Consider the following 23,550-nt stretch of genomic DNA (forward strand, 5'->3'; position numbering starts at 1 on the left):
CGCAGCTTGCTCTATTCTACTGTGGGCCTCTCGCGGATGGCTTTCATTGCAGTCAGTGGAAGCTGTCCGTCCCACTGCGAGTCGCGGTGGATCCGTGTCATCGCTGGCGCAACTCTCTGCACTGTGGATGTGCGTCGGCGCACCAGCTGGCACATCCGCCGAGCAGACAGTCTACGAGACAGGTACTCAGGGGTCAATGCCAGCGCACAGGCTCTGATTCCGCGGGCGATTTCGTGGGCATTCGGCTAGTTTCACATGGGCGATCGCGATAGTGGCGTGAGAAAATTGCAGCAAAATTGTAGTTCGTGCGATTTTTGAGGGTCAGCGATGGTTTTTCTTGTGAAACATCGTGCATCGCTGTGCTGCTGCCGCCCATGAGCGAAAGTCAATAGGAGCCTCTAATGTTAAAAATGTTAGAAATTCGCAAGTTCGTGCGTTGTGATGCGATAAAAGGCGCATCCATAGGGAATCATGGGCTAGAAAAAAAAAAATCACAAAATGCTGAAAGATGGGATTTTCAAATCTCACAGCATTGGTTTCATAATTCTGCGCTTTCACTCACTCTCGCACTGCGCGAAAATTGCACGATTTTATCGCCCGTGTGAAAAAGGCCTAAAACACAGATACGGCTCTGCTACATCAGCATCACCATTTTCAATAACGCTGCAGCAAAACCGCAGCTCTAGCGAGATGAGAGAATTGATACCTGACCCCCACTGCCTGCACACAATCACTGATGAGTATGCGATGCGTGCCAACTGCGTGGGAGCGGAGCGCCTGGTCCAGCGTCCAAAGGCATTACAGACCATTGCTGTAGCATTCCTGGATGAGGACTATATCAGCCAGCAGGCCCCAGGGGAGGAGATTTGTACTGCCTATAATTGTGAATGTAGAGATAAGGATGCTGGGAACCCCCGGGGGGCAATTGCCCTTCAGGCTGGTGAGATATTAATGATTTGGACCACCATGGGAGGGCACTTGTCTGCCACAGACGCCTGGGCACTAAAGTCCGCAGCTGCCACTTTGTCCCATAGGACGTGCAGCCGTCAATCACCATTGTACTTCACAAACTGGGAACTGGCTCAAGACACAAGACCAGGATTTGGTGTCCCAAGAGGCTCTGCAGCAGCTGAGGCCAATCCGTTATCCTCTAAGCTTATGCTCGTGAAGTGGTCTGGACGGGATTCCAGATCTGATCTTGTCGCTTTTTATAATTACCTTATAATCTGCTATGTATTAAGAACGCGGGGACCGACCACAAGTGCGTGAGAAATGCGGCAAGCGGCGTCTCCCATGGAATGTGCGCAGTGATAGGGTCAACGCTTGTCTGCTGCAAATCATTTTTGTCATTGGGTTAAATTATAATTAAAAATGGCTGCCACCGCCTCTCCCACAGGGGGTTGTCACCCAGCTTTCCTAACCATCTGAATGCCTCGATATCATATGAGAGTGGGGGTATATACCGTGTTTCCCCGAAAATAAGGCAGTGTCTTATATTAATTTTTGATCAAAAAGGTTTAACTTTTTTACATGTATAGCGACCTGGACACTATTTAAATTGACTTTTTTAATTAACTGTTAGCAGGGCTTAATTTTGGGAGTAGGGCTTATATTTCAAGCATCCTCAAAAAGCCTGAAAAATCATTTTGCATCCTCAAAAATTCTGGAAAATCATGCTATGTCTTATTTTCAGGGTATGTCTTATTTTCAGGGAAACAGGGTAGATGTAAAGTTGGGTAGATCTGGCTTTATGGAGTCTGGGAAAGCCGGGTGATGACACCGATAAGCTATAACATCCCACATTCTTCCATTACACTTCTCAAAATGGTCATCACCCAGCTTTTCTAGACTTCTGAATGCCATAGCTGCCTAGATATGGAGTAATATGAGAACAGGGGGTATATACCGTACACGTATAACTGCATAGCTTTGCTATATCAGGAGTCTGGGAAAGCAGGGTGATCATCTGTTACCCGTAACCCACATTACTTCTACGAGTATTACACTTATAATAATGGTTGTCACCCAGCTTTCCTGAATGGTATGCCTGTTAGTAAAACAATATAAGAAGGGGATATAGCTGCCTAAAGAAGTTGCAGTACCTTTCAGGAGTCTCGGAAAGTTGAATGACAATACATATAAGCCATAACAACCTAAACAGCTGCCATTATGGGTGTTATGGAGACTATCATCCAACTTTCCTAGGGTCCTGAATGGTATATGTGTCTAGTTACAAAGTAAGATGAGAACAAGGGATATATCACTTGCAACATTGGCCGTCCAGTAGTCAGCTGCAGCTGTAACGGTCATCTTGGTTGTCACCCAGCTTTGCTAGAACCAGATAGCCTTTCCATACCATTATGTGGGTGGTCTGGTGTACGGAGGTCATGTTCTCTATAAACATGTCTATTGTGCGTCTTTCATACCTAGGAATGGCGGGCTGGAGGTTGATGCGGCCGATAATAAAGTCATCTCCTGCCTGGTTTTGGAAGCGGAGGATAAAGATTCCCCGAGGACGTCGGTTTACTACGTTATGAACAACGCGCCAATGTTTGGGGAACTGAAAAAAAAGGTTAGTGAGGTGTCGGTATATAATGGGTATTATGAAGTACCCCTATAACGGTGCCAGTCACAGCGCCCACATAACAAGACCAGCCCTAGTGCTCTTATACAGGGTGGGCCACGGAATAGTAGCCCAGCGCCACACTCTCATGAAGGCTGTGTAAGAGTAGGTGTCACAATCAGCGACATTCACAGATTGTGGTGAGGATCCGCAGCAAAATGTACCCCTTCAATTAAAAGGGTGAAATCCACACCAAAATTTGCAATACAAAATATATTGCGAATTTTTGTTCAAATTTGTATCAAAATCTGCAAGGTGTGTATGCACCCTAAAAGGACATCTGTCTTTGTTGCCCACAACAGCCAATCACAGCGAAGCTTTCATGTTACCCCAGCAGTATAAAAAATGAAAGCCGCGCTGGGATTCGTTACTTCGGGCAACGAAGGCAGTTTTTCTATTTAGGCAGCTTTCAGAAGCATGTAGCACCGGGCTACTTTTCTGTGGCCCACACTGTAAGCAATGCCTGCCACGATGGCCTCATACCCAGGAAAGCCCAGAATCCCTATAAGAGTACCAGTGCTATGATAGTGCCAGTCACAGTACCCACATAACTAAACCAACCATAGTACTCTTAATACGGCATATACCAGGAACAGCTAGAGAATAGAGATGAGCGAGCATACTCGCTAAGGGCAATTGCTCGAGTGAGCATCGCCCTTAGCGAGTACCTGCCCGCTCGAGAGTAAAGGTTCGGGTGCCGGCACGGGGGAGAGCGGTGAGTTGCGGCAGTCAGCAGGAGGGAGAGAGGGAGAGAGAGATCTCCCCTTCGTTCCTCCCCGCTCTCCCAAGCAGCTCCCTGCTTGCCGCTGGCACCCAAACCTTTTCTCTCGAGCGGGCAGGTACTCGCTAAGGGCAATTGCCCTTAGCGAGTATGCTCGCTCATCACTACTGGAGAACCTTCATCCCAAGGGCAGCCCTACAAAAGTATCGGCCCCATAGCTGTGCCAGTCACAACACTCACATAGTGCTCTTATCGCAATGCCAGCCACTATACCCCATAATCGGTCCAGCAGCAGTGCCCTCATACCAAGAGCAGCACATCATCCCTATAAGACCTACACCAGGTCCATGAGGCTATGTTGACACGGAACGGATACCCTGCGGGACCTCCGCAAAGCAGTTTATAAATCGCCCTGGAATCCGGCAGACATAAAGTTGCAGTTTCTTGCAGTTTCTTGCAGTTTCTTGCAGTTTCTTGCAGTTTCTGGTGTTTTTCTAATGGTGCATTTTTTCAGTGAAGAGTTTTTCCGTTTTGATTTCCATTCATTTACTGTAGCACGTTTTACTCCGTTGTGTCCCTGGAGAAACAATGCAGATTTACATGCGGATCCGCACTAAAATCCACAATACAACCAACAATGGTGGAAACACTTGGGGATTGGACTATTAGCTTACCTCCATGTTAACTCCTGCTCGCTCCACAATCACACGGCGGATCTCTTCTCTTCCATGAAGACGATAAAACACTAAAGCTCACTCATTTCGCTGGAATTTCAAAATGCTGAAGATTGTATGCCGGTGGTTCCGCAGCATGTTTGTCCCGTGTGAACACAGCCCAAGAGTGCCACTTACTGCAGCTGCATAGCAGGGCCAGTCATAGAGCTCTTATAGCAACGCTACCCACTATACCCGTAACAGGCCAGCTACAGTACCCTCATACCAAGGGCAACTACAGCATCCCTAAAAGTATTAGCTTCATAGTCGTGCCCACATAACAGGACCGGCCATAGCACTCTAATAGAAATGCTATCCACCGTGCGCTCATACCCAGGACAGCACAGCAACCCTATAATAGTACCAGCTGTGCCAGTCACAGCACCCACATAACTAGACCAGCAAGCATAATGCCCTTATCACATTGCCAGCCACAATACCCCATAACAGGCCAGCCACAGTGCCATTATACCAAGGGCAGAACATCATAAGAGTACCAGTTTCATAGCTGTGCCAGTCACAGCACCCACATAACTGGACCAACCATAGTGCTGCCAGCCACTATACCACATAACAGGGCTGGCCACAGTGTCTTTATACCCGTAGCAAGTAGAGATGAGCAAGCATAGTCATTAAGGATAAATACTCGAGCGAGTATTGTCCTTTTTGAGTACCTGCCGGCTCGTGAGAAAAGATTCGGGTGCCGACGGGGGACGGCGGAGGAGAGCGGGGGTGGACGGAGGGGGGAGATCACTCCTCTCCTGCTCATTCCCGCAACACAGCGCTCTCCCCCGCCGGCACCCGAAGGTAGCTGGATAGCTACCTTCCTCCTTTTGATTGATTAGTACTTGGGTCTGTCACCTCTTGGCTTTGACAGGTCGGTGCCCTGCAAAGATAGTGGGAGTGGCTAGCCAGGGTATGGCTAGCCGGCCTCGGTGTCGGGAGGTCGGCGACTAGAGGCTAGTTGGTGAGTGGTGGGCCTCCCGAGTCAGTTGGCTTGTGGTGGGAGGAGTGATTTGGGAAATAGTGTTACCCGAGTCAGTTAGTATGCGAAGGGTGGTAGTTACTACTATTTCCATTGTTGGTGAGGCGATAGAATTTTCAGGGCTCCAAGCATCTCTCTAGGTTTGTCTACTGGGTTGATATGTTTAATGCTATGCTTGTTAATAAATATGGCTGCTGTGGCCAAATTTAATCCAAAGGAAAAGGTGTCTGTGGTTGATTAGGTAAGATGGGGTTAGAAGGGGTGGCTGCAGCAGAGACAACTCCGTTATACCCGGGTCATGGATGTACGGGCTATACCGCTGCACACAAGCCGTCCATCATAAAGCACAACGCATTGGACGGTCTACAGTGGTGCGAGGAGCGACGTCATTGGACAGTGGAGTAATTGAAGATCGTTCTATGGAGTGACGAATCACGCTACTTAATGACTTAAAGGGGTTGTCCCGCGGCAGCAAGTGGGTCTATACACTTCTGTATGGCCATATTAATGCACTTTGTAATGTACATTGTGCATTAATTATGAGCCATACAGAAGTTATAAAAAGTTTTTTACTTACCTGCTCCGTTGCTGGCGTCCTCGTTCCCATGGAGCCGACTAATTTTCGCCCTCCGATGGCCAAATTAGCCGCGCTTGCGCAGTCCGGGTCTTCTGCAGTCTTCTATGGAGCCTCTCGTGCAGGATGCCGGCTCCGTGTAGCTCCGCCCCGTCACGTGCCGATTCCAGCCAATCAGGAGGCTGGAATCGGCAATGGACCGCACAGAAGAGCTGCGGTCCACGGAGGAAGAGGATCCCGGCGGCCATCTTCAGCAGGTAAGTATGAAGACGCCGGACCGCCGGGATTCAGGTAAGCGCTGAGCGGTTTGTTTTTTTAACCCCTGCATCGGGGTTGTCTCGCGCCGAACTGGGGGGGGGGTAAAAAAAAAAAAACCCGTTTCGGCGCGGGACAACCCCTTTAATAGCTCTATAAGTGTGTGGTGCCAACAGGTAAGTACGGCGGAGGTTCTGTTATGGTCTGGGGATGGTTTACATGGCATGGTCTCGGTCCGTTGGTTGTAGTGACAACAACCATGAACACGGAGGTGTACCCGGACATTCTAAACAATAATGTGCTGCTGACAATGTGCCAATACCCTGGACATGGTCGGCCATACTTCCACCAAGACAAGGCGCCTCGCCACACATCCATCGCTGTTTTACATTGATTTGGGGATATGGATGTTCCACGACTGGACCGGCTGCACAGAGTCCTGATCCAAACTCTACTAAGCATCATTGACACAAACTAGAACGTCGGGTCAAGAAATATAAACGGCTTTTTTTTTTAGAGAACTCGCCTTACGTTTGCAGGATGAATGGAGGGAAATACCAGCTGAAGTATCAGATATTAGTAGAAGGTATGCCACAGAGAGTATCGGATGTCATTAGGGCCAAAGGAGCTCCACTATGTATTGACGTACTTGTGATTCTTGCTCAGGTGTCCAATTATATCTAATGTATATCTACAATATCTGTATATGTGTGTCTCAATGTATATGTACTGTATGGGTGATGTGTCTCAGTGTATATGTACTGTATGGGTAATGTGTCTCAGTATATATCTACTGTATGGGTGATGTATCTCAGTGTATATGTACTGTATGTGTGATATGTCTCAGTATTTATCTACTGTATGGGTGATGTGTCTCAGTGTATATGTACTGTATGTGTGATGTGCCTCAGTGTATATGTACTGTATGGGTGATGTATCTCAGTATATATCTACTGTATGGGTGATGTATCTCAGTGTATATGTACTGTATGTGTGATGTGTCTCAGTGTATATGTACTGTATGGGTGATATGTCTCAGTATATATCTACTGTATGGGTGATGTGTCTCAGTGTATATGTACTGTATGGGTAATGTGTCTCAGAGTATATGTACTGTATGGGTGATGTGTCTCAGTGTATATGTACTGTATGGGTGATGTGTCTCAGAGTATATGTACTGTATGTGTGATGTGTCTCAGTGTATATATACTGTATAGGTGATGTGTCTCAGTGTATATGTACTGTATGTGTGATACGTCTCAGTGTATATCTACTGTATGGGTGATGTGTCTCAGTGTATATGTACTGTATGGGTGATGTGTCTCAGTGTATATGTACTGTATGGGTGATGTGTATCAGTGTATATGTACTGTACGGGTGATATGTCTCAGTATATATGTACTGTATGGGTGATGTGTCTCAGAGTATATGTACTGTATGTGTGTGTCTCAGAGTAAATGTACTGTATGTATGATGTGTCTCAGTGTATATGTACTGTATGGGTGATGTGTCTCAGTGTATATGTACTGTATGGGTAATGTATCTCAGTGTATATGTACTGTATGGGTTATGTGTCTCAGTGTATATGTACTGTATGGGTAATGTGTCTCAGTGTATATGTACTGTATGGGTAATGTGTCTCAGTGTATATGTACTGTATGGGTGATGTATCTCAGTGTGTATGTACCGTATAGGTGATGTGTCTCAGTGTATATGTACTGTATGGGTGATGCGTCTCAGTGTATATGTACTGTATGGGTGATGTGTCTCAGTGTATATGTACTGTATGGGTAATGTATCTCAGTGTATATGTACTGTATGGGTTATGTGTCTCAGTGTATATGTACTGTATGGGTAATGTGTCTCAGTGTATATGTACTGTATGGGTGATGTATCTCAGTGTATATGTACTGTATGGGTTATGTGTCTCAGTGTATATGTACTGTATGTATGATGTGTCTCAGTGTATATGTACTGTATGGGTAATGTGTCTCAGTGTATATGTACTGTATGGGTGATGTATCTCAGTGTATATGTACCGTATGGGTGATGTATCTCAGTGTATATGTACCGTATAGGTGATGTGTCTCAGTGTATATGTACTGTATGGGTAATGTGTCTGAGAGTATATGTACTGTATGTGTGATATGTCTCAGTGTATATGTACTGTATGGGTGATGCGTCTCAGTGTATATGTACTGTATGGGTGATGCGTCTCAGTGTATATGTACTGTATGGGTGATGCGTCTCAGTGTATATGTACTGTATGGGTAATGTGTCTTAGTTTACATGTACTGTATGGGTGATGTGTCTCACTGTATATATACTGTATGTGTGATGTGTCTCTTTGTTTGTGTCTCTGTGTCTGTGTGATGTTCTGCATTAATTCTCATGGAATATCTAGTTATTGAAGCCGCCGTCGTCCCCTCCCACACATATCAAGGGAACCCCATTACACAGAGCTGCATTGTATATAGGGTATTAGCCATACGGCACGGACAGATGTCCACATTTTATAGACGTGTCAGTTGATATTTCTGCATCTTTACAGGTTTGGGAATAAAGAGAACAACTGAGATGGAAAAGTTCTTTCATATTTTCACTTTTTCTCATAGAAGAATGGAAGCCGCCAACGAGATTAGAAAAGGGATTCAAGTACAACTTATAAAATTAGAATAATCTATTCGGAGAATATCAAGGCTTCTGCAAGTGAATGGCATTTGTTCTACAATTTCCAGTGTACTTTCTGTATAATTTCCTATTATTAGTTCTCTGCTGGCTGCCATTCAGCAAGCAGAGATCTTGACAATAAGAAATGATACAGAAAAAATACTGCGAGGGAGCAACTGATTTTCATGACTATTACTTCATCGTTTAGAACCAGTTCCCCCTTAACAGTAGTAACAAAAGTCCCCTCCTAACAGTACCACGTCATCCACATACTGGAATAGGGCCACTTGTGGTACTTTAATAACAATGCCAGTGACCCCATTACAGATCCATTCACCGTGTGCCCATAACCCGTTGTAGTTCTCTTATAACAATGCCATCCACAAAAGAGGCATTCATAGTGCACCCATAACAATGCCAGTCATAGCCATTCTAGCTCTGCCACTAATGTAGACATCTGACCCCACTGCCGTGATTGTGGGGGCTGAGAGTCCCATGCGCTGACCCCTGCTGATCAACTATTGATGACCTATACTGAAGAGAGATCAGCAATACTGCAATAGAACAGCCCTTTAAAGTGTTCCCATAATAGTCCCGCCACAGTAATTCATTGTAGGGTCAACATAGTGCCCCATAAGGCTCAGGGAGATCAGTGGCAAAGTTGCCGTTTTACAGGTAGACCCATGACAGAATCTGCCGCATGAATGTGTCCTCAGACTATGTTCACACAAAGCACGTTTTAGTACAGATCCGCACCATTTGTTGCGGTTTTTGACGTGAATCCACAGCAGATTTCACCCTTTCAATTGAAAGGGTTAAGTCTTCTGTGCACTGGCATAACTATAGAGGATGCAGGGGATGCGATTGCACCCGGGCCCAGGAGCCTTAGGGGGCCCATAAGGCCCCTCTTCTCCATATACAGAGCCCAGTACTATGTATAAAGCATTATAGTTGGGGGCCCTGTTACAGGTTTTGCATTGGGGCCCAGGAGCTTCAAGTTACGCCTCTGCGTTAAGGGGTTAAAAGAAGTTGGGGAGGCCCAAGATAAACTTTTGCACCCGGGCCCATGTGCCTTTAGCTACGCCCCTGCTTCTGCGGTTTCAAAATCCGCATTAATACTGTGGATTATAACACAGTTTTTGATGCAAAATACAACATGGATTTTCCGCTGCAGAGAATCACCTGCCGAAATTCAGCACTGGAGTCCCTACAGCTCAGAACCCGGAAGAAGCAGGTGGGCAGTTATGTGTCGTTCATTGTGCATGTTACTGCTCAGCCAATCACAGGCTTCAGTGGCCATGGAAGAATCCCTGCTGAAGCCTGGCATTGGCTGAGTGGTCACACGCACATGACCGCCCGCCACTTTCTGAGGGGCAAGGATCGGGGCTGGAGTGCTGGACGAGGGAGACATTGAGCAGGTGAGTATTCATTTTAATTTTATTTTAAGCTTGGTCATTTTTGAATGACTGTGATTGGTTCATCAAACATTGGATCTGATTGGCTGAGCCTCAGCGCTTGAGAACCAACCAGAGCCAGCGCTTCCTAGAGGCGGGGTTTTTGAACCTCCAATCCAGGAAACGCTGACAGGAGACTGCAAACAAGTGCTGGGGACCTGAGAGGAGAAGTGCGATGGAGCAGATAGTGGCTGTTAGGTGATGTATTGTGTTTGGCTTTTTTTTTATGCATTCAGGACTTTTTTGGGGGGGTACGGCTTATAGTTCAAGCACCACTCCGAAAATCCCAGGAAATAAGGGCTCCACAGTCACGTGACTTTGTACACAGGTGTGATATCGCTGCGATTTTCTAGCGCCAATATCGCTGCCACCCGTGTGAAAGAGGCCTTATACTGATGCATGTCGGAATTCATTGCCAGGACGCATGCACAAATAATGTATAAAGTCAATGTCCATTTTTGAAACTCCTTTCTGGTGCAAAATCTCCTATTTTGCGTCTGCAGCTCCTATGCAGTCATAGCTGTCCCCATGTTTACAGACCACGAGCAGACCCTGTGCAGTATGACCCTGCAGTTATGCGCCCTTCCACCTGTTACCTATAATGTATGTATATGAGCAAGGAGCAGAGGGAAGATGGAGAATGACAAGGATCGGAGAGTGCAGCTCATACTCTATAACCATGGAGATACATAGTTCTGCACAGGAGCTGTATACACAAAATGGTAGATTTTTAATCAAGAATGACTACTGTACAAGTTACAGATGTAACAATCGTTAACATGACCGGTACATCTTCATAGCTCAATATACAGCATTGTAGTACGTTGTAGTGGAGTTTTCATAATGACATGTTAAGGTAACGTTTGCACATCTGAAGCGTCATTTTTACTCGTAGATCCATTGAGGCTACAACAACAAAAAGGTTGCAAAGGTATACACACCCTTTAATTTATTTTTGATCTAACCCTGCGGTTATGCTCCATGCGTTTTTCTTTGCTTTATACACCCTACTAAACTAACTACAGGATCAGATTTGTTTGTAGCACTTGGAGGGGGAGGGGGGTATTTAAGATGGTCTGGATGCCAAAAGTCATAGTTTTGGTCAGTCACCTTCACTGTATTCTATGCCAAATACTGGCTGGGGTAGGTTTTTCATCTGAAACAAATATATTGAACAGTAGAAGGTGTAGTACCACCATTCACCTGGTCTCTGACAGCATGGGCGTAACTATAGAGGATGCAGGGGATGCGGTTGCACCCAGGCCCAGGAGCCTTAGGGGGCCCATAAGGTCTCTCCTCTCCATATAGTAAAGCCTAGTAGTATGAATAAAGCATTATAGTTGGGGGCCCTGTTACAGATTTTGCCATGGGGCCCAGGAGCTTCAAGTTACGCCTCTGGTTGACAGCAGAAGTTAAGTGACTGCTGCCTGCCAATAAGAGGCTGCACTGTCACCACCCTTTCTCCTGGCATCAGCCCTCCTTTCATTTCCTAGGTGCCGTGATACCAGGAGTTCTGAACAGTAATGCATTGGGGGGACTTGTTATTTGTATAGCGCCAACTTATTCCACAGCACTTTCAGGTAATTTATTTATTACCCCCCACCAAGCTGGGTACTTATTTTACCAACTTCGGAATGATGGAAGGCTGAGTGAACCTTGAGTCGACTACTTGAACCATTGAACTCGGGGATTGAACTCGTAACCTTCAGGTCATGAGCAAGAGCTTAGAACTGCATTCTGCTACCTTAACACTCTGCGCCACATTAGGCCTTCTGATTGGCAGGCGGGGGTCAACCAGTTTAATGTCTTCAGCTCACGGAGCTGCAGCCCTGGATTGCCGGTGCTGGGGAGGATAAGTTTTAAAAGTTCATTTCTAACCAGACCGCCTCCTAAATAAAGACTATTTGCAAAATTACTTAACTTTTTTCTCTTTTAGATGTATTGAACTGAATATGAATGTTAGTTGCAAAAGTTTACACACCCTTTAATTTCTTTTTAATCATTTAACTTATGAATGATGATTGCTGCTTTGATGTCGGTTGCAGGAGGAATTCCTCTCTAATTGGGTATTTCGTTTCTGTAGGTTGACTCTTCCTGGGTCACTCTGTACGCCGGTATGAATTTCACACAGCAAGATATAGACCTGAACGAAATCTGGTATTTTCACACCGTAATCCTCGGTTGCAAGGGATATGACAGCTTCCGATTTTACGTAACAGATGGGGAACACAATCTAGTTCCACAAACTTTCTTCATCTCCATTTTAAACCTAGAGAAAGGTAAGTTTTATGGGTCTGGGCCTAATGCGGGTTTCTATCAGAGTCAGACAGCGATAATACTGTATTATCCCATGAATACAAGACAATTCTATGTCTCTTCTGAGTGGAACAATTACCCCGCGATCCTTCAAAAACAGTTGCGCTCTGCAGACATGCAAATTATCCGCATAGCTGAATCGAGGAGTCAAGTTTACAAGACGGTCGACAATTAAGTGGCTGTTTTCAATGACCATTCCGACGGGCCATCTGTAGTGATGTCATTTCCATGGCGACCACTCACCAAGCCCAATTATTTTAATAATAGCAAAAAAAAAATTTCCCACGTGTGTGGCAATTACCGCGTCTCAGAAATGGAATGAGGAAAAAATCTAAAAAAAAAAAGATTGAATTAGAATATTTTAAGGGTTAATTTTAATTTTAAATTTATATTGTTTGTAAACAAAACAGAATAGTGGGGGGGGGGGGAAATCGAACAATAATTTATGGATTTTCTATAAAATGATGAATGTAATCAAGTTTATAAAATTGTACAAAAATGAAGAATCAACTTAGAGGAAATTTGAAATATATTTTAAAAAATTATTTCAAAAAATTCATTTTTTTTAAATGTGCAGTTTTTGTAATTTTTTTTTTTAGCCTGAATGCTATATTTCCTGAGCTTAGAATAATACATTGGGATTTCCTTTCCTTTTCTGATTTTATTTGACCTAATATTCAATATTAATATTTTAATTGGACATTGTTTTCTAATCAGTCATTAAGTTGATGTATTTAATTCAATCATTAATTGATTTAACGAATTTCATACTAAGAAAATAATTTGAAGAATTTAAAATTTGGGATTTTTGTTTTTTTACCGTAAATTGATGTAGAGAATTCACAGGGTCATTTACTAAAATCTGAGCTGAAATGACATTGGATTTAGCTATGTGAAACAAAATAATATGTAGATCTAATTTGGTGGACATGATAATTGCTGCGATTTAGGTATAAAATCAGACCAAAATTTAAAATTGAGGGCGCACTTACCGTGAAATATAACATTTTGGGAAAACTATGCCAGGAACTTTTAAAATGTGAATATGTGTTGGAAGTATTGCCAATGAGAGACTGGCACTAGAGACTCAGACACTGCTAATTACCAGAACGTGGAAGGGGTAAAAGGAATAGTGGGGGTCCCTGGCAAAAACAAAACCTCTCCCCCACTCATCTACAATGCAACGTGTGCTTAAAACTACTGAGAACCATCAGCGCCATCTGCAAACTGCAATTCATAAAGGCTTCGTCAGGGTGCCATGCTCCCTGACATCACAGAAAAAAAACCACAACATTGTAATAAAGAGAGTTACTTGTTCTGCCCGGCAATTAAATGCATCTCATTTATTTTTTTTCTTACAGCTGAGGCTTTATTTATTAGTAAACAGCTGCATCAACAACTTTTTGGTTTTTTTTATTAGGGTTTTTTTTGGCTACACGATTGCCAACTGGTGCTCCGGATAATCGATTAATTCATGGCAATCAATGCGCTGCTCTACGGAGAACGAAAAATAGTAAAATGTTGAGGGTCACCCAAATTATAATTTAGGAAATGAAAAAAATGTCAGAATTCAGGCAAAACAAAAAGTTAGAATGAATGGGACATTTTTAATGATTAAAGGTTTAAAAATTGCCACTTTTTTTTCTAATTGGGTGTAAATAGTAAAGCTCCACTAATTAAGGAGGTTAGATAGTTCCTGTTATAGCGTGAGGTTATAGGCCGATAAATTCTGTATATTTATTTGTTTCCTTTCATTTCTATTAGATATTAAATAAATCTGTAAGCACTGCTGTTTGCATAAAGCCGGCTAGACCAGTAAGACAATGAAGTTTACAAAACTTAACTCATACCTTGAAAAAGATGGCACAAACTTTTCCCGCACTGCATATAAATTCATGGTGGGCTGGCCAGACTGGATTACGCCCCCTAACATTCCCTCTCTGGTTCGGTGATATGATGATGTAGGAGACCTCATTGATCCGGAAGTGGGGAATCAGCGTATGCAGTGTAATCTATCAAATCTGCCCACAAGAGGGCCAGATGCACTGTACATGTGCTGGGTCGGGTCATCCAAGGACGTGCACAGTCTACTACATCATCCATGGCACTGTGCCAGAGAAGGACAATGTTAGACCAAGTCCAGCCAAGAGAAATGGGTCGGAAAGCCCACCAGAGACAGTTTGGCCCCCTACCGGACCGCTCGCCATGAATTTACATGCGGCATGGGAAAAGTAAGCCAAAAGTGCGGAGGAAAGAAGGAAACGAGACTCCCGTTTTCGGGATCTGTGGGAGTCTCAGTGGTGAGACCCTCAACAATCAGACTTTTTTCACCTATCCTAAGGACAGGTGATAAAAGTTGATTTTGGTAAACCCCTTTTAAGTGATTTCATCTTGGATTTCATAGCTAATCTGTATTGTTTCCTCCTTTGACAGTTTAGGCAACTACCATACAACTATGTTGTCCACATAACATTGACAAACATTGGCCAAATAACCCTTCCATGCAATTGCCTACCTAACAATTCTATACAGTGCAGACACAACAATACACATACTGTATATACAAACGTACACAGTCCAGTGCCTAAATAGCACCGTCTCACTATACACTGCTCAAATACTGCCATACAGTGCCCCCAAAAGCTCTATACATATAATAAATATTGCTGATGTATAGTCTTGGATATGATAATTAAGGCAATCTATTTCCTAACAGAATTGCTTTGTCTTGCTGGTCCATCTGCAGGAAATCTTAAAAGGGTTGTTTCAGTTTAGAAAACCTATTTTCATATTCCCGGTGAATGAATGCTGAGTTAATAGAGGGGGGTCTTTTATTCAATATCTTCATCTCTTTGCCAGGTTGAAGAGCAGGGACAAAGAGTTTCTCACTCTCTGGAGGACCTGTTCTCCATTACACAGACAGCCCATTGATATGAATTAGCACGGTGTAATACTTCAAATCACCTGTGGGAGTGCTGCAGATAAATTGAACACTTAACTATCAGGTTTCCCTCCAGATTACAGATGATCACTGGGGCTCCCAACGAGGGAGAATTTTATGATCAGCTTAATGTCAATGGACCCTTCAAAATAGGGATTGTCTAAATCGTAGAACCTCTGAAGGTTTATTGCTAGTGTTTAGGATTTACAAATGTTCTGTCCCAGCGACCCACGTCAGAAGTAGAGTTTCCTTGTGAAGTACAGCTTGATGTAGTCAGCGGCACTGTATTTATAATAACTGGTGATATATTTTCATACTTTTCTCATTACTCTATTTCCAAAAACAGTAGTCCATTTGTATTGTTTGCCGAGTTCTGATGTTGAGTTGCATATTCAAGAATCAGTAAGAACAGAGACCGGCCTTCAATATTAGCGACACGTTGTCAGATGCACACAGCGTATAATGTGTGTCATCCCTATGACTCCGTATGTCATGCATGTCAAGTCTCCACACATCTATGAAGCATCTTTCGATCGGGCCCTGTAATCTGGTAGGAGACTGAGTTCCGGGCTAATAGGCTGATCTCAGCAGTGCGCACCTCCAGGCTCCTCTCCATAGAGTTTGTGTGCTTGTGACCATGCATTCAAATTGGTTTCAAAGGTTTTACAGCAGAGAATACAGCCAAACACAGCTTGTTGCTCCCTAAGTTCTTTGTCCGTCATCACTTTTAATATAATTAGGAATCCTTTGCCAAAACCAATAAGCTGCCCGACATAATAGAGCCTGTATCTGCTTAACAACATCCAGGCTGGAAGCAAAAGCATTTAACGCATTGTGTTCCTTTTCATGAGATCACAATTCAGATGGCAAATCATAAAAGCCATCTTTAAAGAAAAAAATCAGTGCCAAAAAGGAAAAAAAAAATCTTCCTTTTCAAACATATTTTTCCTTTGACAAACATCCCTGTCAGAGCAGGGCCCCGTGCTAATCATATAGTCACTTATAGAGGGGTCACCATATTTGGGGAACTTTGTTTTGACTGCCAATAAACCTTGTACCTCAACTGAATGGGAAGTGGCAGAATATATAAAGTGAGAATGTATAAAGTGTGTGTTCTCATCTTATGAAAAAAATATGTACATTTTATATATATATATATATATATATATATATATATATATATATATATATATACATTTAAATATAACCTACATAAATATTTGCGTTACTTACATCACATTATTTATCCTGTACTGATCTTGAGTTACATCCTGTATTATACTCCAGAGCTGCACTCACTATTCTGCTGGTGGAGTCACAGTGTACATACATTACTTATCCTGTACTGATCCTGAGTTACATCCTGTATTATACTCCAGAGCTGCACTCACTATTCTGCTGGTGGAGTCACAGTGTACATACATTACTTATCCTGTACTGATCCTGAGTTACATCCTGTATTATACCCCAGAGCTGCACTCACTATTCTGCTGGTGGAGTCACTGTGTGCATACATTACTTATCCTGTACTGATCCTGAGTTACATCCTGTATTATACTCCAGAGCTGCACTCACTACTGTGCGGGTGGAGTCACTGTGTACATACATTACTTATCCTGTACTGATCCTGAGTTACATCCTGTATTATACTCCAGAGCTGCAGTCTCTATTCCGCCAGTGAAGTCACTGTGTACATACATTACTTATCCTGTACTGGTCCTGAGTTACATCCTGTATTATACTGCAGAGCTGCACTCACTATTCTGCTGGTGGAGTCACTGTGTACATACATTACTTATCCTGTACTGATCCTGAGTTATGTCCTGTATTATACTCCAGAGCTGCACTCACTATTCTGCTGGTGGAGTCACTGTATACATACATTACTTATCCTGTACTGATCCTGAGTTACATCCTGCATTTTACTCCAGAGCTGCACTCACTATTCTGCTGGTGGAGGCACTGTGTACATGCATTACTTATCCTGTACTGATCCTGAGTTACATCCTGTATTATACTGCAGAGCTGCACTCACTATTCTGCTGGTGGAGTCACTGTGTACATACATTACTTATCCTGTACTGATCCTGAGTTACATCCTGTATTATACTCCAGAGCTGCACTCACTATTCTGCTGGTGGAGTCACTGTGTACATACATTACTTATCCTATACTGATCCTGAGTTACATCCTGTATTACACTGCAGAGCTGCACTCAGTATTCTGCTGGTGGAGTCACTGTGTACATACATTACTTATCCTGTACTGATCCTGAGTTATGTCCTGTATTATGCTCCAGAGCTGCACTCACTATTCTGCTGGTGGAGTCAGTGTGTACATACATTACTTATCCTGTACTGATCCTGAGTTACATCCTGCATTTTACTCCAGAGCTGCACTCACTATTCTGTTGGTGGAGTCACTGTGTACATGCATTACTTATCCTGTACTGATCCTGAGTTACATCCTGTATTATACTCCAGAGCTGCACTCACTATTCTGCTGGTGGAGTCACTGTGTACATGCATTACTTATCCTGTACTGATCCTGAGTTACATCCTGTATTACACTGCAGAGTTGCACTCAGTATTCTGCTGGTGGAGTCACTGTGTACATACATTACTTATCCTGTACTGATCCTGAGTTATGTCCTGTATTATACTCCAGAGCTGCACTCACTATTCTGCTGGTGGAGTCACTGTGTACATACATTACTTATCCTGTACTGATCCTGAGTTATGTCCTGTATTATACTCCAGAGCTGCATTCTCTGCTTTGTCAGTATTTGCTGCTGTGATGATTTGCATTCTGGATAGTGTCATTTTTGCACCAGGTCCTGTATATAAGCAATACAGAGAACAGATATGCCAACAACAATTTGGGTTGTTAGACTGTTAAGGTGAAGAATTTGCACATGATTTGTTCCAGAAATGTCTCTGTCCGTCCCATTCATCTGCATGAGGCTTGCAGGAAACATGCGCTGCTGCTAAAACATAAGATCAATGGAACTGATTTCTACAATAAAGCTTTCACCTGTAATTATACCCATAAAGACACACATAACAGTAAAGGCCCCTCTCTGCAATATTTGTCTTGTACATTTTCATGGCCTGTAGGGGAAGCAGCTGCATATAAACATAATAAAGGGCATCACTAATATAAAGCATAACATGTGGAGCACTTGTCTAGTTAGCACTGTTGCTTATTGAGGCCCCCCTATTTGCATGGTCTCCCTGTGTTTGCATGGGTTTTGTATCACTCTCCAAAAACATACTTAAATAGCGCCCACACCTGTCCATAGGTTGTTTCTGGTATTGCACCACAGCTTTGTGAAATCACAACCTGTGGACAGGGATGGCGCTGTTTTCGGAAAGAAAAAATGTGAGATCCCTACCTGCAGATTTTGATACGGAATTGAAAATGGCTTAAAACTTGCCTGCAATTCCGTATCAAAATTAGTTAGACCTGCGGATTTTGGAGTTCCACAACTGCAGTTTTGACTGCGACCTGCGGCATAATTACCTCCCGTGTGAAAGGTCCCTAAAGGGGCTTTCACATAGAGCAGAACTATTCGCACCCAGATCCGCTTATAAACTACTGGCAATTCAGCACCAAAACCGCGAGCCTCATTGTGGATTTTGATGCAGAATTACAGGATGATTTAAGTCATTTCTAGAGATAAGCGAATATACTCGTTTTGAGTAATTACTCGATCGAGCACCGCGATTTTCGAGTACTTCAGTACTCGGGTGAAAAGATTCGGGGGCGCCGGGGGGCGGGGAGAGGTGTGGCGGAGCGGGGGGTAGCAGCGGGAAACAGGGGGGAGCCCTCTCTCTCTCCCTCTCCCCCCCCACTCCCCTCTGCAACCCCCCACTCACCCACGGCGCCCCCCGAATCTTTTCGCCCGAGTACGGAAGTACTCGAAAATCGCGCCGCTCGGGCGAAAAAGGGGTGTGGCCGAGTAGGTTCGCTCATCTCTAGTCATTTCACTTCTGCATCAAAATCCGAATGAAGAGGTATGGATTTGGGTGCGGAATGTAGAATAATTCCACCCAGTGTTAAAGCACCCTGAAAAACAATGCCAGAATTGCAGTTTTTGTTAATCCCGCCTCCATAAAAATGAGAAACAAGTCCTCAAACACCTTCATCATGGGAAAATGAAAATGTTGTGAAATGCAAAGTTGCAAAAGTTTTTTTTTTCTTCCAGGAAAAATATTTTTAATGTGCAAAAGTAATAAAATATCAAGATAAACTTTATAAATTTGTTATCATCGTAATTGTTTTAATCCAGAGAAGAATAATATCACATTATTTATACAGCAGGGTAAAAGTCATGAAAATAAAAACATGATAAAACAATGGCGGGAGTTCAGTTTTATCTCTCCTCTTCCCCCCCAAAATTGTAATAAAAGTTATACTCTATATTATATGTACACCAAAATGATGCTACTAATAATACAACTTGTCCCACAAAAGAAAAAAAAAGCGTGCCCTTATACGGCTATGCCGATGGAAAAATAAAGTTATGCTTGCGACAAAAAAAAACGGGCAGAAAAATTGGTTGGTTATTAGGGCCTAAAATGGGCCAGCTCTTAAAGGGTTAAATAAGCAATACAATAATGTAACAAAATAAACCTGTGAAAATGCTACAAAAATATGAATTGTGAACAACAAACCCAAATAGCAAATACAACACTTGTGCACCAACTTTTCACAGGGCTGAACTGATCTTTTTTTTTTATTTGCTTTCGATGTAAAAATGAAGAATATTCTTATCATAATAATATATAATTTAGCTATAATCTGGGGAATTGATGATTTATAGGACTCATTTTTATAACCAGATCAGGGTCTTATGAATACTCAAAACGGAAATTTCCTGATCAGAATGAATCATTCCACAAGTGAATGGAATCCCCCCTCCCCCGCAGATAACGGAGATCCTCTGCATTGTGCACTGGTGTCCTTAATTAAACAGATGCCTTATTATACATGGGAGATGGCAGGGAAATAATAACTAATCTGTAATCCGCCGACCTATAGCAATAATGTAGCTCTGCCAGTGATACAAAAATGATACACAATGCCGTATAGAGATATCCTTTCTGGTTATATTGTACATTCCCTCATTTTCTGTTCCCCGTTTTTCCTTCCATAGGTGACATTGTTTTACTCACCAGCCCTGTAACTTTAACAGAGGGTGACAGGGTGACCTTGATGACAGATGTTCTTATGGCAACAGATGGCACGGGAAAACCAGAGAAGCTGCTGTACGCCGTTTCTGTGCCACCTGTTCATGGTCAGATTGAGTACATCAATTTTCCTGGCGTGCCCATTTCCAGTTTCAGCCAGTTGGATGTGGCGGCTCAGAAGGTTTGCTATGTCCACGACAACAGCCGTGAGGCTGGCAAGGACTCATTCAGGTGAGAAGGATTTGCTGTGGGCATGTCAGAAAGGGTTAAATGTCTTGGAATCCCACCATATGCCGATCGGAATACCAGTCATATGCAGGAATAAGGATGATTCCACTCTCTGAGGATACTTAGTATTCGCTCTGGTTTAAGGAATTCTTTGACAAGTTATGCGAGAATTTTTCAAAACTTTTACTTGAGTCGGTCAAAAGAACAAAAATGTCGCCAGTTTTAGAGGAGCATTACGATACACGTCCTTATTTTCTTATCCAGCCGCTTCTCAGACACCTCTGCACTATGCCAATCGCTGCACTGGCTGCCCATCCATTACAGAACTAAATTTAAACTAGTCACCCTCACCCACAAAGCTCTCCATGGCACGTGCCACTGTACCTTCCTCCCTCCTGTCCGTAAACCACTCAGCCCACACACTCCGATCCGCTAACACACTCAGACTAAATGTACCGCTAATACGGACCTCACATTCCCACCTCCAGGACCTCTCCAGAGCTGCACCGGTCCTCTGGAACGCTCTACCTCAAAACATCCGGACAATCCCCGACACGCAGAACTTCAGACGTGCCCTGAAAACACACCTCTTTAAGGAAGCATACCACATCTCCTGTTTCAATCCCCCACCTACAACATGCCCCCTGCCCCTTCCTATGGCTCCCCACATTTTTCACTTTGTATATCGTACACATCTTCTGCCCCTGTACCTCCTCATCACCCCCTCCCCGGCTGTTTCCAAAAAACTGACTACCACATGTTATTATCGTACTGTTTGTGCTCCCCCGTGCCTCATCTCCTGCCCCTGCACCTCCCGTATAACCCCCACTCCGCCTGATTCCAAATAATTGTATACCATATGTAATTGTCGTATTGTTTGTGTTCCCCCATGCTTGACGGCGCTGTGGAATAAGTTGGCGCTATACAAATAAAGATTATTATTATTTGTTAATTGTTGTATGTTAATTGAAATGTTTTAAATATTTTGAAACTTCCCCTCCCAATTAGCAGACTAATCACATCCAGAGCTTCACCACCCCTCCCCATTAGCAGACTAAACACATCCAGAGCTTCACCACCCCTCCCCATTAGCAGACTAAACATATCCAGAGCTTCACCATCCCTCCCTGTCACAGCATAATTACATCCAGAGCTTCATGGTCCCTCCCTGTCGCAGTTTAATCACATCCAGAGCTTCATGGTCCCTCCGTGTCGCAGTTTAATCACATCCAGAGCTTCATCGTCCCTCCCTGTTGCCATATAATTACATCTAGAGCTTCACCATCCCTCCCTGTCACAATATAATCTCATCCAGAGCTTCACCTCCCCTCCCTGTCACAATATGATCACATCCAGAGCTTCACCGCCCCTCCCTGTCACAATATAATCACATCCAGAGCTTCACCGCCCCTCCCTGTCACAATATAATCACACCCAGAGCTTCACCGCCCCTCCCTGTCACAATATAATCACACCCAGAGCTTCACAATCCCTCCCCATTAGCAGACTAAACACATCCAGAGCTTCACACCCCCCCCCCCCGTCGCCATATAATTACATCCAGAGCTTCACCAGCCCTTCTTGTTGCACTATAATCACATCCAGAGCTTCACTATCCCTTCCAGTCACAGCATAATCACATTGAGCTTCATCGTCCCTCCCTGTCACCATATAATTACATCCAGAGCTTCACCAGCCCTTCCTGTTGCAGTATAATCACATCCAGAGCTTCACTATCCCTTCCAGTCACAGCATAATCACATTGAGCTTCATCGTCCCTCCCTGTCACCATATAATTACATCCAGAGCTTCACCAGCCCTTCCTGTTGCAGTATAATCACATCCAGAGCTTCACTGTCCCTCCCCATTAGCAGATTAATCACACCCAGAGCTTTACTATTCCTCCCTGTTGTAGTATAATTACATCCAGAGCTTCACCATCCCTCCCCGTGGCAGTATAATCACATCCAGAGCTTCACTGTACCTGCCCACTATTCCTCCCTGTTGTAGTATAATCACATCCAGAGGTTCACTATTCGTCCCTGTTGCAGTATAATACGGCATATTTTCTATCCATATTATCCACATATCTTTACACATATGATACGGACAGCATTGATTTGCATTGGGTTATTCAGACGCGTGTATTATGTGTGCATAAAAAATTGCAGCATGTCCTATTTTGGCCCATATCATGTACCAAAATCGCCCAATAAAGTCTATGGGCTAGAGTTAAATGCAGCAGTTATGCAGTTGCATGTGTATTTACTGCGATTATATGCATGTTGGCAGTAGCTAGTGGTTAAAAAATTAGTAACCTCAATTGTGTTTTCTTACGTGACTGAAAATAATGCAGTGAAAACGCGCACAAAAAAATGCACTAAACTTTCATATATACACGCCATAAAAATGCAGCATATTTCTCAGCATACGGCCATGTCAATGAGCCCTTACATTTAGGCCGGCTGCACATCACCAGGCCAGATTCTGCATGCAGGAGCCCGTAGTGCATTCCATCTCTGACCGCGACCGGTGACCCTGCGTACCTGCTTTCTCCTATATTGCCTGAAAAACTTACAACTCATCCTGCAAAAAAACTATGGGGCACAAATTATGCCAGAAAACTGCCTTACATGCTTGTGCCACATTTATCCTGTCTAATAGACTGAGTTATATGGCGAACATGGAGGCCCTTGTCAGGCTTCTGGCTGCCATGGGAACCCATTGGTACTGTAGAATCGCACTTTGGGGTGCTGATGGGTCACAGAAGGAGACCGTACCCCTCCTCTGCTTACATGCTGCAGTTGCTATTGACTGTGCCTTGTCAGGAGTTAAACTGACAGGATCTGAGGTTTCTCCACTGCAGGCTGTTAGAGCA

At 43.6% G+C, this 23,550-nt stretch overlaps 1 protein-coding gene across 2 annotated transcripts in view; it reads left to right on the forward strand.

The window, feature by feature from the left end:
* Positions 1-23,550, forward strand: part of LOC136621897 (FRAS1-related extracellular matrix protein 1-like) — a 207,117-nt gene that overhangs the window by 105,421 nt on the left and 78,146 nt on the right. The window contains exons 22-24 of one of the 2 annotated variants that reach the window (XM_066597746.1): positions 2,431-2,572; positions 12,079-12,274; positions 20,411-20,675. In XM_066597746.1, coding sequence (XP_066453843.1) covers positions 2,431-2,572; positions 12,079-12,274; positions 20,411-20,675 — 603 coding nt within the window. Of the gene's footprint in view, positions 1-2,430; positions 2,573-12,078; positions 12,275-20,410; positions 20,676-23,550 lie in introns of those variants that run through there. The other variant, XM_066597747.1, reaches the window with a different exon arrangement.

The sequence above is a fragment of the Eleutherodactylus coqui genome, chromosome 3 (assembly GCF_035609145.1).
Source record: "Eleutherodactylus coqui strain aEleCoq1 chromosome 3, aEleCoq1.hap1, whole genome shotgun sequence".
Classification (NCBI taxonomy): Eukaryota; Metazoa; Chordata; class Amphibia; order Anura; family Eleutherodactylidae; genus Eleutherodactylus; species Eleutherodactylus coqui.